The sequence below is a fragment of the Charadrius vociferus genome, unplaced genomic scaffold (assembly GCF_000708025.1).
Source record: "Charadrius vociferus isolate BGI_N301 unplaced genomic scaffold, ASM70802v2 scaffold2558, whole genome shotgun sequence".
Classification (NCBI taxonomy): domain Eukaryota; kingdom Metazoa; phylum Chordata; class Aves; order Charadriiformes; family Charadriidae; genus Charadrius; species Charadrius vociferus.
This window is the reverse complement of record NW_009649566.1, coordinates 1-15783: the sequence shown is the minus strand read 5'-3', so window position 1 is coordinate 15783 and position 15783 is coordinate 1. Positions and strand designations below refer to the sequence as shown.

Sequence of the window (15783 nt, the reverse complement as noted above, 5' to 3'; positions counted from 1 at the left end):
CAAGAAATAGCAGTCAGGAAAAGAGGGGAACGGGCAGTGGCAGTGATACTCATTCCAGTAACTCTAAAATAGCTCTGTAGTTGAGGCTTTACATAGATATTGTATGATTGAAACATAGGTAGAAACTGTGATTTACTATTGATGTCTTAATTTGTAAGATTTTTTTAGAAACTTAAATACATCCTGATTATCCTGAAGGAAAACCACTAGAACAGGGCATGTCAAACTTCTACTGCAGATACATGATATGTTGGCTATCAACAACTCAGTTCATACTTAAAAGATAGAACTAAATTTAGAAACTTACTGCATAAAAGATGAGGAATATGAAGTAACACATAAGTACTTTGATTCCCAGCATAATCTATTCACCCAGATCTCAGATTTTTTCAAATGCAACTTTCTTGCCTCCATATCACCTGCATTACAGACTACCTACTTGAGCAGCCTGGTTAATACCCCCTCATTCCCCCCCTGCCCCTTCCCCCACACAAACACTTGTGACTTATTTTCAAACAGGCTGAGAAATTATTATGGCAGTAGAAAATCTTACATCTCCTTATATTCTGGGGGCAGAAATAGTGGGGAACAGATACAAGAGACAAAACAACAAGAGCTAGGATAGCTTTCTTAAAAATATACATTTGCATACATGGAAGTCACAGAACGGAATATGCTGGAAGAGCTAATCTAGGTATTGCCTGACAATCTAGAAGGTAAAACCTCTGAAAACATGTAGCCCTGGCATTTGATATTAAAGGTGAAACTCAAGTATTTTTAAAAAATGTAAATATACTTTGTCTGTGGTGCTTTTATTGTTGTTAAAGACAAGAAGTCAACTAAAAAAGATAAAGTTTAATAAAAATATAACTGTTTTGTGTATCATCATGAGTTCAGACAACTGACATTTTGCAACAATTCAGATCTACTTAAAGTACTTACCATATGTAATCTCCCCTTTTTCTTCTTCATCTACAGCTCTAAAAAGATGTGTAACATTAATCTGTGACACACCCATGGCAGTCTTCAGAATATGAGCTAAATCCTCTTCTATTATAGTTCCATTTTCTGACTGGTACAGCTATGAATCAAGACAGCAAGATAAATCATTGCAAAGCTGAACGCTAACTCCTATAAGCAGCACCACACTAAAGTTATGCAAAATTAAAATTCCCTATTGGACATTCTAGTCACTCTGATTGATGTGATCTAGTGAGGATTTCTGATTAATCCAGGTAAAAGACAGCACTGAGTATTAGTTCACCTGTGTATGCTTCGAAAGTAAAGCTTGCTGTAAAAACCCCCTATGTTTACATGACTAACCACTGGTATTTCAGTGATATTCTGAGACAAGACTGTTTAACACTAACACGTTTCGCAGGTATGTAACAGAATAATTTGTAGTCCATTGAACAACATCAAAACATCAGTAACAAATACAACTTCATTAAACTTTCTAAAATAACTCAACTTGCCTTGCGATGGAAATTGAGACAGAAGAGTTTTGAAACATCCTCGTCTCATTTTCAAGCACGACAACACTGCAAATATTGAACCACATAAAAAAAATGCTATTTTGGAAACTTCCTTTTAGTTTCTCTACATCATTGAGAAGGTGGGAACTAATGAGATTGAACAAAACAAGCATATGGATGTATTTTTCACACAAGCAGAAATTGCTGTCATGAGACAGCACACCTCCATGGAATAAAAAAAGTCAGTGGAATAAAAAAGTTGAAGTACTGTGGAAGACAACATTCAAGCTCAAATCGGGAATCTTGCCTTTTCCTCCCTTGCATCTAACGTGCCCCTACTCCTTATGAAACAGCATGCAAGGACAAGACAGTTATTTAATAAAACCTGCTATATTTTCACAGATCAAGTAGTCAGAAGGTGATATTTGATGGTAAGGCTAACAAGCGTCCTATCAGCATGATTCACAACACCCTTTCGCTTCCTTAGCAATCAGGAAGGGAGGGTATTTAGCACTTACACTGAAGTGCTGCTCTTAGACTCGACTGCCATAATCCCCCCTTCTCTTTTAATTGCCCACAGCTTTAGAACTCTGATGGCTCAGTAACTCCTATTTTTCGAGTTCTTCAACCATATACTAAACAATTCCACTTTGAAAACTTGTTCAGCTATGTGAAATGTTGTACTTTATCCTTGAAAACAAATGACAAGGTGCTTTGCAAGAAGTAGCACATGGTAGAGGACAGCAACTGTTCAAAGTCATACATTCATGAACTCTCTAGATCCTTCAATGGCTCCCAATAAGCTGCACAAATACCTTACTGTACGCAAACTCAGGAAAGAGGGAGAAGAAACAACTTTTAAAAAGTTTCTCTTCCCGTTTTTTCTAGAATACTGTGAGCAAAATTTTCTCAGCTCGAGACTTTTTTTAACCTTTCCAATCATCACTAGCAGGATAAAGTGAGCCACACCTGCTTCCCCTTGCTGAGTGCTTCCCCTTCTTCATACCTGCATAGAACTTCTTTGCAGTTCTACAGTTAACTTCATATTTTGCAATAAACCAGGGAACTCAAAATTATGTATTATGAGTTGGAGAATAGAGCAGATAGTGAAGAACAGAATTTGTTTAAGAACAGAATTTGTTTAAGAAACAGTTCTATTAAAGTTAGGTACTTCTAAAAAGAAAATGACTGCCTAATCTGAGCTTTTCTTCCTCTAAAATGGTAAAAGTATATGGCACATTATGCATCATGACAGCTGAACTTTAATGAAATACTGCCCAAAAGCTGCCTTCAAGTTTACTTTAACCTTTCTCATCTTAGTATGAAGACAGAGCTGACCAAACAGCACCTGAGCATTTCTCTATGCCATTATATAGATCAAATGGGATAAGTAAGGACAGAGACCTTTCTGCTTTTCCCTCAGAAGTAACAGTAAGTAACAGCAATTAAAGGTAGGTTTTCCCCAATATTTGTAGGAACTAAGTATTTTTGTTCCTTCCTCCTTTGTTAAATTTGTTTGATACTGGCCAAAGGGTAAGAATGATAGATGTGAACACTAAACATTCATAGGAGCTTCGTTTCCTTAGCAAAACATAGTTAATAGAATAATACAGGTATGCTGAAGAACCTGAAAACAACTACTCGGAAAATAAGGCTGCTGTGTAGTACCATGCAAATCAATGTTCTCAACTCCATGCATTCACCAGTGATGACAGCATCAAGAGTTAGAATTCTTCAGTTTCAGTAACACTAGAGACCACGTGAGTTTGAGGCAAAGGGAAAAGATGATTCATGTTGAGTTTGCATGTTGAAATAGCAATTTTAAAGAAATGAACTGAAAAGTAATAAACCAAGGTTTCAGACAAAACCACTGGAATGGCAAACATTAAGTATTGCTGCTGTCACTGTCCCACAAAGCCTGCATTAACTGTCTATGCTGATGCTACAACAAACCACTGAGGCTAGAACAAGATAAGGAGCACTTCTGGGAAGCATAAAGCCTGGGCAGAAACTGAAGGACCAACACAGAAACATGGTAAGACTATGGAGGAAGAAAATCTTATCAGGAAGATAACAGGGGGTAAAAAGATTAATCTCTATTAAAGCGTAGGAAAAGTTTTAAAATATTTTGTTAAGTTGAAAAATAAGATTTCCTTACAACATTATAAAAGTAGTAAGCACAACTCATTAGCCCCTAGAGGAATCAATACAAAGGACTTCAGGTTTGAGACTCAATATGCTGTAAAAGATTGTACTAGAGTTCCACAGAGAACTCTTTCAAACTGCAAACTACCACTGTTTTACATGGCTTAAACTTGCAGTGCATTCCCTCTGAACACGACCTCTTAATTTAACTTTCCATTAATGATATTTTACAATGTAATTAAAACAGCATGTTAAACAAGCTTCTGTTAAGTCTTAACGGCAGCATTAACAACTTCTAAAAAAAGTAAATTACATAAAGGAAGAAAATGCTGCTTACCTGAAACGCCAACTGAATTGTTTCCAGAGTTTTTGATGGCTTACAGACAACTGACAGAGCAATAACAAATTCCCGAATGTCAATTATGCCATCTTCATTCTGTGAAGAAAAACCTCACCTCAAGACACTGCAATTTGTCCAAGAATTTTCATAAATAACTAACAGTTGCTAAAGATGCAGAATATTCAGAAAGACCATTGCATATGCCACTGCAGAAAGGCTCACTGAAATTGAATTAATTCAGGGCAAGCATCTGAGTCAAAGCTCTGCACACCCCTTTCAGAGTCTCAATTAGAAGTCATAATTCAAAGATTCTTGGAAGACAGGGCTGCTACTGTCACCCTTCGCTTGCATGTTTAAGATATTTATGTTAAACCATCTGAATTACTGGGTTGAAATTAAAATCGGAGAGCTAGAGGGCAAGGCAGCCTAATCTAAGCCCTGAATACATGCTGCTCTTTGGTCTGAGAGAACACTGTGGACATATCCACCTCTTAGTCCAAGCAGCACCCCATCCAGACAAAGATAATAGTCATTTCCCCATCCTAATTGATTGCCAGAGGAATGAAAAACTGCCTCATTTGCCAAGTTCCTAGGTCGTTCAGGTTTCAGGCATCCTAGAAGAACAAGTGATTTATTTAGAAGGTAATAGGCATTGCATTAAGTTGCAACAAGCTGCAGCAGAGGTTTAGCCTGAACCCATCTTTCCTCCTCTTCATATTTTGCATCTAGAAAGAAAAATCAGTTTTGTCCAACTGATACTCCTCTTAACTTCTACCTGAATAAGTACTATTATAAACATTTAGTTTATAATAGCTGCTCTTACCTTGCTGAAAGGGAAATGCAGAAGGCAAATACCATGAAGTGCTCAAAAGCACTTGGCACTGGCCCAAATCAGACCTCAGTGAATTTAGCTGGAACAGAATTTGGCTGACGCAGAGTTTGCCAAGAGTAGTACAATTTTTAAAAATTATGTTTTTTCTTACCTCATCAAAAAGCGCAAACATACTTTCTAATGTGTGTGAAACTGGAAATTCCAAGTATGCTGAAAATTCTTTAAGATCAGTCTTTTCTTTTTTCATTTTCATGGCACTTGCAGCATATTTATCAAGATCATCTTCAAGTGTTTCTGGCTTCAACCTAGAAAGCATATTTTTGCACATTTTAAAAACAAACCCAGTTTTTACAATACAAATTTCAATATGTCAAATGAAGCAATGGATGACAATGGTGCAAACCATTACAAAATCTGTAATCAGAATTACTAAGCACCTTTATTATAAAATAATTTATTCCTATAATTTTAAGGCTCCCATTAGTTCTTGAACTGTATTAGAAATTACTGCAAGGAAGAACTGCAAGCACCCTGGTCATAAACCTGTGTCCTTTATTCTACCTTGATTATAAGCTGTATGTGTAAGCAGTTCAACATCAACAAGAAACAGTTTAGAACTAGCTAATAAGAAATACCAGGTGTGGAGAACTAGGTGGGATTTAGGTCACCTGAATATGGCTGTATTTTAGGACAGTAACATAAACCAATTATGATTCCAAATTTACTAACGTCACTGAACAGGAAAGACCTGACACATCTTGCCTAAAAGAAATCAGGGATTACATAATAGCGATTATACTGTTAATCTTGTTTGTCAGTCCTCATTTTTCACATTCAGTCCAGAGTTGGACACCATTACGAGGTGACCCAAACAAAGTTATAGCAGTTAATACAGCTACAGAAATTCCCTCAGTCCTTCCGATTGCAAAACCAGATTTTGACTGATGAATAAACAGCTTTATATTTATGCAAATGTCTACTATATGGTTGTCGGTGTTTTTTTCCCCCCTTAAGTCAAGCTTCCTCTTTCTGCTTTGTGAAAAGAAGTCTTACTATGAATATAATAAATGGCGCTGCAGGTATGTGGGGAAAAGTAAATTCCCTCCCTAATACAACATCAACCAAATTTTGATCAGCATGTTTCCTCTGAACTGAGTTAGGGTAACGTGGGCATCCAAGCTTTCCAGTCTGAAGACAAAAGCAGCCAATAAAGTCTTCTACAATATTCTTCTGCAGTTGTCTGTTTTGCTGTTTGCTGCTGCAGATAAGGAAAAGCAGTTATTTACAGAACTCACAAGCTCACAGCAGAATCGTTCCCAGACTGCAGCTGGGACTCCTCAGCAGCTTCCTCTCAGCAACAAGAATGAATAAAATACTTAATATCAGCATTCTCAGAAGCTTTTGAAAAAAAGATAAGAGCATTTCTAATAGGAAGGTTATCTGATATGTCAGTTCCAGATCTCGATCACTTGCTGAAATGACCCTTCCTAAAGATCACTGCTTTTAAGTAAGAACAACTACTATGCTGTCTGCCATTACCTAAATTGACTTACCAAAATCGTACTAAATAAACAAAGCCAAGCCCTCTATTTCTGAATTATAAGACCTGAACATGCAAGAATACTTCCAGAGACCCACGGTCCCTACAGAACATTCTTATGTTCTCCATCTTGGCATTAAAGCACCTATCAGGTTTTGGTCCTAGACAGTATAAAAAGAGCAGCAAAACACCCCTCCGCAAAAATTCGTTTTCCACGATCAAGTAGAAAAGCAGCACGAACAATGACAAAGGAATCCATGGAGGACTTGAGGTCCACACAGAATACAGCTTCTCACATGCCGGATTACATATAGGAAGTGTCCACAGATATACATTCCCACTGTAGAAGCTGAAATGTATTTCAACTGTAAGATGAAGGACAGCTGGCACCCGAATCCTCCCTTGAGATAAGCCACCACTGACACAGAATACGCTAACATCTGTCTCTAAATCAGAGAGATTTGATTTGTAATGCACTGACTCAAAATTCACCTTCCAGAACTGAGTGAATACTCGTTTGGTGAGCAGTATTCAAGACTTGTGAGATCCCTTCACCAATCAATTTAGTCAAAAAGCTAAAGCTTGAAGGCAAAACCTTATACGGAAAGTAGCATGGCTTACCACAAATCTTATAGACATCTTGTGGTTTGGGTTTTATAAACATAGAAAGAGAGGTGAGCCAATCTCAAAAAGAGTACGTGGACCAGCGAGGCAAACTTACTGCATTGAGAATGACTGCATTGTACTTCTGGTAATTCGAGGTGGGCTCACTTCCCTCTAGCCGCTCCAGGATCAGAAAGTAATTGATGTGTGGATAACCATGACCTATTATGCTGAAGTCTTTTGAAGCCAAGTGTTCCAAACCCTACAATAGGTTCTGAACCAATGTGAAATGGTTTGAATGTCTCAATTGCTTTCAAATTGTTACTTTTATCCCAATGGAGGCTAGAAAAGCTAGAAAGCCAACAGTGGATGTCTTTGCTCATGAAATCATGCTTGTTTGCCTAATGGATTCCATGCAGGATCTAGGCTTTACAATGGCTCTGATTTGAGAGACACAGGACTAATTTCTCTTCTAATGCTTGGGAAAAACCGCACTTTTAGAAGACTAATTTCTGAATTTGTGAAACTATGTACTTTACAGACAGTTATGGTGTGTGGGTTTCAAGGTCTCAGTGTTTTTCAAGCTCGCCAGGTGCAGGGATGAGGAGGAGTGAGAGCCAGGCACTTGACCCAAGCTGGCCAACAGGGTTATTTCATACCATCAACGTCACATTCAATATAAATTGCAAAGTTTGCTGTGAAGTGGTCTCTCCCTTAATGGCTGAGATCCAGAGAACAACTTTGCCCTAGAGACAGACCCCCGAGGATTTCCTTCCTTCCCAAAGGCATAGCGTTCGCAGTGTCTGACATTTACTGTCCACTGCTGGGAGTGCACAGGTCCCACTAACTGGTTGAGTATAATCCTTGTATATTTTATATTGGTATCAGGATTAATATTGGTTCTTTAGTGTTATTAATCTTAATTATTTAGTTTCATTCTATTAAATCTGTTTATATTTCAACCCTCAAGTTTCCTTGTGTTTTCCCCAATTCCCCTTCCCGGGTGGGGAGGGGGTCATCGGGTGAGAGAATAATTGTCTAAACGACAATAAATCATTGTGGGTTTCTCAAACCATAACAACGATACAGAACATTATTGCTGTTGTGGTGTTTTGCCTCATGTTTTTGGGCCCATGCATGCTAAAGAGAACAAAAAGTCATTTCCGAGTCCCTGTAGACAGAAGGGAGGGCATTTTTCAAGATTAACAGCTCAGAACATGAAAACCTTCACAGCAGATTTCACAAGGAATACCAGATCCCTGAAGGTAGGATATTTTCAGCATAATTACCACTATTTTTAGCAAGTAACATGTCTTACCTGCTTAAAGCTAGTTTTAGCTGTATTTGACTATTTGAAAACAAACTCCTTTCTTGCATGCTGGGAACCTGCCAAAAAACTTCTAGTGTCTCACAGAGCTGGAAGTTGCATAAGAACAGCTGAATCTTGTAGATAGCTACTGTAAACTGCAAGCTCAGAGAAACATGCCCTAAGTCAGAAAAGCACAATACATTGTTTTATGTCTGCTGCTGTACTTTTGTGCAACTTCTTGTCTTAATGGAGAAAGGATACTGAACAGCTGCAAAACTGACCTTCTGAATACTCTGGCACACCCTGCCTTGATCCAGGCAGCAGGGCTATTATGGTTGGTATTTGCTATGTTAAACCTGATCCGTGATCACCTCCTGTAACAGACAGTATTGCTTTTATCATGAAAGCCAAAGGACAACATCCTCCAGAGGTTTTTTCTTGTTATAGATGATCTATGAACACTGAGGGGTTATCACTTTGGGGATGCAAAGCTCTGCCTACAGTCTGGACCACCATTTCATGCACACATGGACAGCAGAAGTTTGCATTGTAGTCTGGGTGGTAAAGGCTGAGCAAGAATAGACAGGCACCAGGCCTAGGCATTGCCTAGTAGGATCCTCATGGCCAACTGGATGAGATAATATTGGAGAGTAGTGGCCAAAATAGAATTGCTACTTAATTCAGGTCATTCTTACCAAAATACTATGGCTTTTAAGAGTCAGCAGAATCGATTCAACGCAAGTAGGTTTACTAACACTGAATTTCACCAGAGTCAGGGAGTGTGTAAGGAGGTAAACCTTGCAGGCTTGCTAAAGTTGTAGAACATTCTTCCAGGGCAGACATCACTAGTAGCCATCGCATGGGTAAAAGACACCAATAATACTCAGGCTTAGGAAAGCAAAGGAGATAGTTAAGGATCCAAAAGGAATTCCAAAATTGCTTGCTGCCCATTGTTAAAGATAAAAATTACTAAGAGTAATCCTACTGAGAAAGCTAAGAAATCTAGAAGGCAAGAACAGAGTATTTTTCTGAAACCTGACCTGAAAAAGATGATTTGGTGCAAACCATACCTTTTAAGAGAGGTGGACATAATCAGCGAAGCCATACCGTTTTCAGTGAAAAGTACAAAGAACCCCAGTCTGTGTACTAAATGCGTACACCAGATCAAGAACCTGCCAAACCAAAGGGTCTTGTGCCACATGTATACCAATAACAAAATGCACATTCAGCATGATACCAAATTATGTTCTTGCTGTGCTTTCTACACTTACTGCTTTCTGATGCACAGAGTAGAAGTCAACTACCATACTGGAAAAGAAAATGTGCTGTCTTGTACAAGTACCAGTGCTGCCTGGCGTCCAAAAAAAAGTAATTCGAAAAAAATAGATGAAAAATCTTAATTTTTAAAGAACATTTGCCAAAAAGACTTCAAATGAATAAGAAAAATCAGGAAGTAGAAAACAGTGACTAAAACAGAAGGATGTGAGACACATCCATCCTTACTAGATGTTCAAAATCATACCTGGGGTTTTAAAAGTGAAAGATTTGGGAAAAAAAACAACCAGGAAGCAATTAAGTACACTTAAAGCTACAAAGAAGATGGAGACTCCCAGGAGTCACATAGAAAAGACAAAGGGTAATGGGTACAAGTCACTCCTGGGTAGATTCCAACTGGATAAGGACTTATTATAAAGACCTGACTTTATAAGCCTCACCTAACAGCAAGGAGAACACAGTCGTCCCCCCCCCCCCCCAAAAAAAAAAAAAAATCCTATTTTGGATTGCAATATGTGTTACTTTTGGTGCTTTTTTCCCTTTTTTTTTTTTTTTTTTGAAGAGAGGAAAGATATTTCAAATTTTCAGAAAACAAAACAATTAGAACTGAGAATAATTACAACTAAAAAAAAATTAGAAAATTGTTTGACTGAAAACTGGGAATTCTCTAAGGAGCTACTGATGGCCTAAAAGCCATGTTTCTATAAGAAAGGGGAACAACAATTAAGGCTAGAAGGTCCTTGTTCATGAGCAAAGGAAATGCAGGAATTAGAATGAACAGAAGTTTGAGACAACAGGAACAAATCAATTAAAATCAGAACTTAAGGATCTCCTTGCAGGCAACTACCCTAAAGCAGCTCATAAAAAGTATCTCATAAAAAGATGCAAATGAGACTTAGTTATATAGTATTAACACTTTCTGAAGGAGAAGATATCCAAAGAAGTGCTTAATTAGGCACAAAATCCAAACAAGCTTCAATGTCTAGAACACGGTAATAGATCCGGTCAAAGCACAAGTAGAGAATCACTTTAAACAGTGGGGTAATTAACTGTGTAAGAAATCATGAAATGAAACAGAGGATTTACAATGTACGAAAGCTACAATAAAGACTGCATACAGCTTAATCAGCTCATTGGTCAGACATAGATTATCAGGATCAACAGAAGCATAACTGCTTCACGACTAATGAACGCAGAATTTGAGATGACAAGACTACGATCAATTGATCTCACTGATGCAGTCATTTTACTACAAAGTTCAGTATGAGGCAGCTGAGTTTCAGCCAGCTGTGACCTGGCAGCTGTATAGCTGCGTTAATAGAGCCCAAGCTCTTCATTAGATGAAGCACGATAACTCACTACTGTAGCTGCATGGATTCTGGATTGGATCCCATCCAGCTGAGCACAGACTAAGCAGGTTTTACAGACAATGTTAATGAATCCTGTAGATATATAATGTGAACAGAAATAACTCTCCAATGTAGCAAACTGAGGTGTAACGATTTCAAAGAATCTAAACCAAAAACAAGTCTGGATTTGCCTTACTATAAAAATTTTGCATTTAAAATTGGATGTTACCTTGAAGGTATGTTATTAGTCAAGGTATGTTATTGCTGAAAGTATGTTATAAGCAAGTATTAAGACTGGATGCAAAATCCAGCGGATAAAATTCACTGTTCCAGTTATTTAGGGATGTGACTCCATCTTAATGCCTCCCTGGCCTCAAAACCTTTGAATAAACAGCAAAATGACTGCATCGCCATCAAACATGCATTAGAGATGAAGTCATATTACAATCTTCATCCAATTGTGCCAGAAAAATACCACTGTAATAGCCTTCTTACTGGCACATATCCAAATCAAGACAGGATAACCTTTCAGCAATGTACAACTGCTCAAATCAGACAGAAAACTTTTGGGTTGCGGGGAACCTCACTCACAAATGCACGTAATTCTTCTAGAGGCCAAAACAAAAACCCAGAAAAGCATAATTTGAAAGAACAGCTTTAAATTGAGCAGACAGAGCCAGACAATTTAACAAGAGGATTAAACTGAATCCTGGGATTATCAACTACATAATAAGAGACATGGGTGGTTTTTTGGGTTTGTTTTGTTTGCTTTTTTTTTTTTCTTAGTAAAGTCAGAACCTTTGGAACAAAGCAAGAATCTCTGTTTCCCCTTAGAAGTCTCTCCTATCCAACTGGAAGTCTTTTCAGATGGAGGTCCCGACAATGAATTAATATATGCTTGTCATCTGAATGCATATGTATGCTGTCCTACATTACTTACTCTCCAACAGATCTTCTATTTTTTTCATTTATGTACATAAGCTGGAAGATGAAGGAAAAATTAGTGAAAGGAAATAAAATTACAGAATGGAAACAGGAAACTATGCTATATACTTTCAGGTAAGGAGACAAAAAAAAGAAAAACGGTATTTGTATATTAAAGGAGTTAATAGGATGAGGCTGTAGATTTAGTTTGTGGTTGTTCAACAGGATGAGAGGAGAAATAGGAGAAAAATTGGAAAAACAGCAGCAACAAGTTCTAATATTTGTTTTACGTGAATTTTCTCACTGTTTCCTGAAGCTTTTCTGAAAGGTAAAGCCAGAGGGAACTAATGCTATGAGAAGAGAGGAGCCACACTGTATATACTAAGTTACAGTTTCATTAGAAAGTCCATCTAGCAGTAACCTACTCAAAAGGTCAATCATTTCTTTGTGCTTCTTGGGAAAGGGTGACCCCTCTGCCCTCACTAATATAATGTTAATCCGGTCACAAGACTGCTATGGCAGCACTGTTCTCCTTTCATAGACGTCACAGGAAACGGCAATTGACTCTTAACTGTATCAAATATTAGGAAACCCACAGTATTCCTGACCCTCTTCAGTAGTTGTCTTCCAGTTTTGTTCAGGAATGAACACTTCAGACACTGCTCACTTGTCAGACTGAAAATATGAATTTTACAATCTATGACATCTATTAATTAGGATCTAGGGGTGCTGCCTACAAGTGAAGAACAGTATTGGTTTAATTTTATATTAGTGATTCTCTGATTGTAATATGACAACATTCCATACGTATTCATAAATGCAATATTGTTATATGAAGGGAAAACTATATAAACACAGATACATAGTAAAGATACACCTTACACATAAATACTGTATATGCTCACCCAAGGCTTCTCACAAGCTTTGCAAATTCTAAAAGACAGGTGTCTGAAGGCAGACGAAGTTGTCCTTCAGCCAAAGCTAGCTGACAATCTTCAAATGTATAGTCTGTCACAGGAACTCCCAACGCCCTTGAATAAACCAAAGAAACACAGTAAGCAAGATAATTTAAGAAAACTGAGCAGAATCATCTTTTTTTTTTTTTGATAGCAAGAAATCCTGTAACAATTATGTTCTGTATTCTGAAGAACTGTAAGAAAGAGCCCATATAAGAAACTTTATATACAAAGAATGAAATATGGCACTCTATCCATTGCAGAACATTTATTTTGACTTTACAACTACATGAAAATAGAACACAAGAGAAAAATTAGGCAGTGCATAGACTTTCAAATTCCTTAATATTTTTATAGAAGTGAATAACAAGAGTTTTGACATTATTAATCCAGAACAAACCCATGTATTTATTAATGATTATGTTAAATATTTATATTATTATTACACATATTAGTAAATCAATAATCACCTCAGCAGAACAACTATTCCTTCAGGTATTATTAATATTATACTACAGACAACATTTCTCTATAAAGAATGGCTAGAACATAAAGTATAAAAGCAAGGAGAGTTAAACTCCAAGCACACACAAGTTATTTTTAAGTGTATGACATAAGAAAGGTAGAAGAAAAAATACTCTCAAGTTTTTATATGCCAAACGATTAAGTACTCATTTTTGCTTTACTTCCAACTTGATGCTCTGTAGTAACAGCAGCACCAAAATATACTTCAAGGAAATGCCAGTATTGTAATTGCGCTGCATTTGCTGTGCCAAAGTTGAAAGAAAGACACTTCGGTAGGAAGATGCCCTTAAGAATTCAGTGTACAAACATAAGACACAATTCAGAAAGCAAACACTGCTCCATATGAGTTACTCGTCTTCCATGTTCTCCATTACACTCAATTTTACTTATGTTAGTATGGGACGTTATCTCCATTGTGCAGCCTTTTTTAGTTGATGAAGTCTTCACAATTTTTTTTTTTCTTGACTTACCTTCATTCTTTTAATCAGGTTCTTCTACCTTAGTACTAACTACCTTTTTCATCTGTGAAGTTAATATATAGTAATGGCAAGATCGATACAAAACCCTGAGGCATGCCACAGTCATTTAGGCTTGGATGAAAACTCTGCATTCAATTCTACACTTTGTTATAGACAGTTTGATCTTTAACAGCAGTTACCTCTCATGCAATAACCACTTAATTTCTGTTAAATAGCCTCTTCCCCAGAATCTCATTACAAGGCCTTTGAATGCAATGGCAATGCAAATAACAAGCCAGTTCTCTTTTGTCCACCAATTAATTGCCAAACTTGAGGAATTCTGATGTAATAGTAAGACACACACTTAACATTAAAGCTACTGATTAGGGTTTCTCTCTTCTCTCTAAGGCTGAGAAAGTCAAATATTCAGGAAGGACACCTCACTAATAGATATTTAAGCTCAAAAGTACCAAGTATGTTAAAAAATTAGATACTAGTTATAAGCTACTTATGAATAAACCAAGAACGTACAGGGTAGTGACTTTGGATGAACAGCCTCCCCCTTGCAACAAGAAACAACAGGAGGGAACAAAAGGAAAAAGCCAACTAAACCAAAAAAATACAGGTACATAGAAAAGGCATCTTAAAATCCTGCAAACTTCTGAAGGCTAGATTGCCTCATATGGGTGATCCTAAGCAATTAAATTCAGTTCCTCCAAATTTTTCATTTCTTTATCTGTTCCCGTTTCATCGTTCTGCTCCTCCTATGAAGGGTGTCCTAGTAGTATTTGCAAATTTGTAGACCGCCTTAATGGAATGGACAACAGGTTCTTGTGATACCATATTTTATCCCATAGACTTATGGTTAACATAGTAATGAATGTCGTGTAAAATCCAGATGAACAACTCCTCCATGCCGTGGGGGTTTAAATCCATTTCCAAGTTCCACCTGACTTGGAGATCAGGTATTGCAGGTCTTCTCAATACTTATATTATACGGTATTCAATATAGTGTTGTACTATACAATATGAAATCACTGGTATGCTACAATACAAAATCAATTTTCCTTGGAAATAGCGAGGCGGATGAAAGAAGCAGTCTATTCTGTCAGATTACTTCCTGTTCCCTTCTTTTGCATTATGTGTGCACTAGATCTTCCTTATAAACTTCCCTGTCAACTATCAGTGAATAGCTGAACTCACAGGGCAGCAAGGAGACACTATAAGCAGTATCATTCAGAGCGGCTTACATAAAAGAATGTGCTGATAACCAAAGAACTTGTCCAGCCAGGCACATTACACCAAATTTCATCAGACCTTAACACAGCAGTAGGTATAGCACACAACCAAAATACAGGAACTTATGGGTGACCAGCTGAAGCACAGGACAACTACAAAGAAAAGGGGAAGCTGGTTAAAAATAAGTTAAAAGTAGTAACTGAAAGGGTAAAGTGTTCATGGGTGGTACAAAACAACACATCGTATTAGGGACCTAAAGAGAAGTGACAAGACTCATCAAAAAAAGATTCTGAAAAGAAAAAAAAATCCTGTATGACTCGGGAACTGATTAAAGATGGCAATTAGAACGAAAAGACTTTTTTTTTTTTAAAAAAAACCCACGTTCTCTTATGGAAAAGAGAGACAGGTTAAAACATAACCATAAGGTGGCAAGCCAAAGCAAGAAACAATAACTTGTTAAAACTAGAAGCTTTTCAAACACATCAAAAGAAAGACAACTAAGAAAGATCAGGCCATTCAACTTGGTGGAGGGTAGAAGCCTGACTGCCATCGGACAACCAATGCCAGATTTAAATAACTTATCCTAAATAATAGTCCCCAAACATGTTGAAGGAGCCTAGCCAAAGACGAATTAAAAAACCCCGCAAAAAACAACAAACCACCAAGACCAAACTTATGATACAGAACAAATTCCAAACAAAAGCAGGGATCATCTTAGGCTCAGCCAAACCATAAGAGGAAAATACAACCTGCATCCTTTTATAGCTGCGCACACCCATTACAGAAGGAGCGGTATTTGGGCCAGACTAATAG

General features: G+C 37.4%; 1 protein-coding gene across 1 annotated transcript in view; it reads right to left on the bottom strand.

The window, feature by feature from the left end:
• The window catches only part of LOC104290895 (lysophosphatidylcholine acyltransferase 1-like), a gene marked incomplete at its 5' end in the record, with an annotated part of 18411 nt that extends 5588 nt beyond the window's left edge, over nt 1–12823 (bottom strand). The window contains 4 exons of the mRNA XM_009890067.1: nt 943–1081; nt 3958–4056; nt 4944–5097; nt 12698–12823. Of these exons, the coding sequence (XP_009888369.1) occupies nt 943–1081; nt 3958–4056; nt 4944–5097; nt 12698–12823 (518 nt within the window). The remainder of the gene's footprint in view (nt 1–942; nt 1082–3957; nt 4057–4943; nt 5098–12697) is intronic.
• Between the last annotated feature and the right edge of the window lie 2960 nt (nt 12824–15783).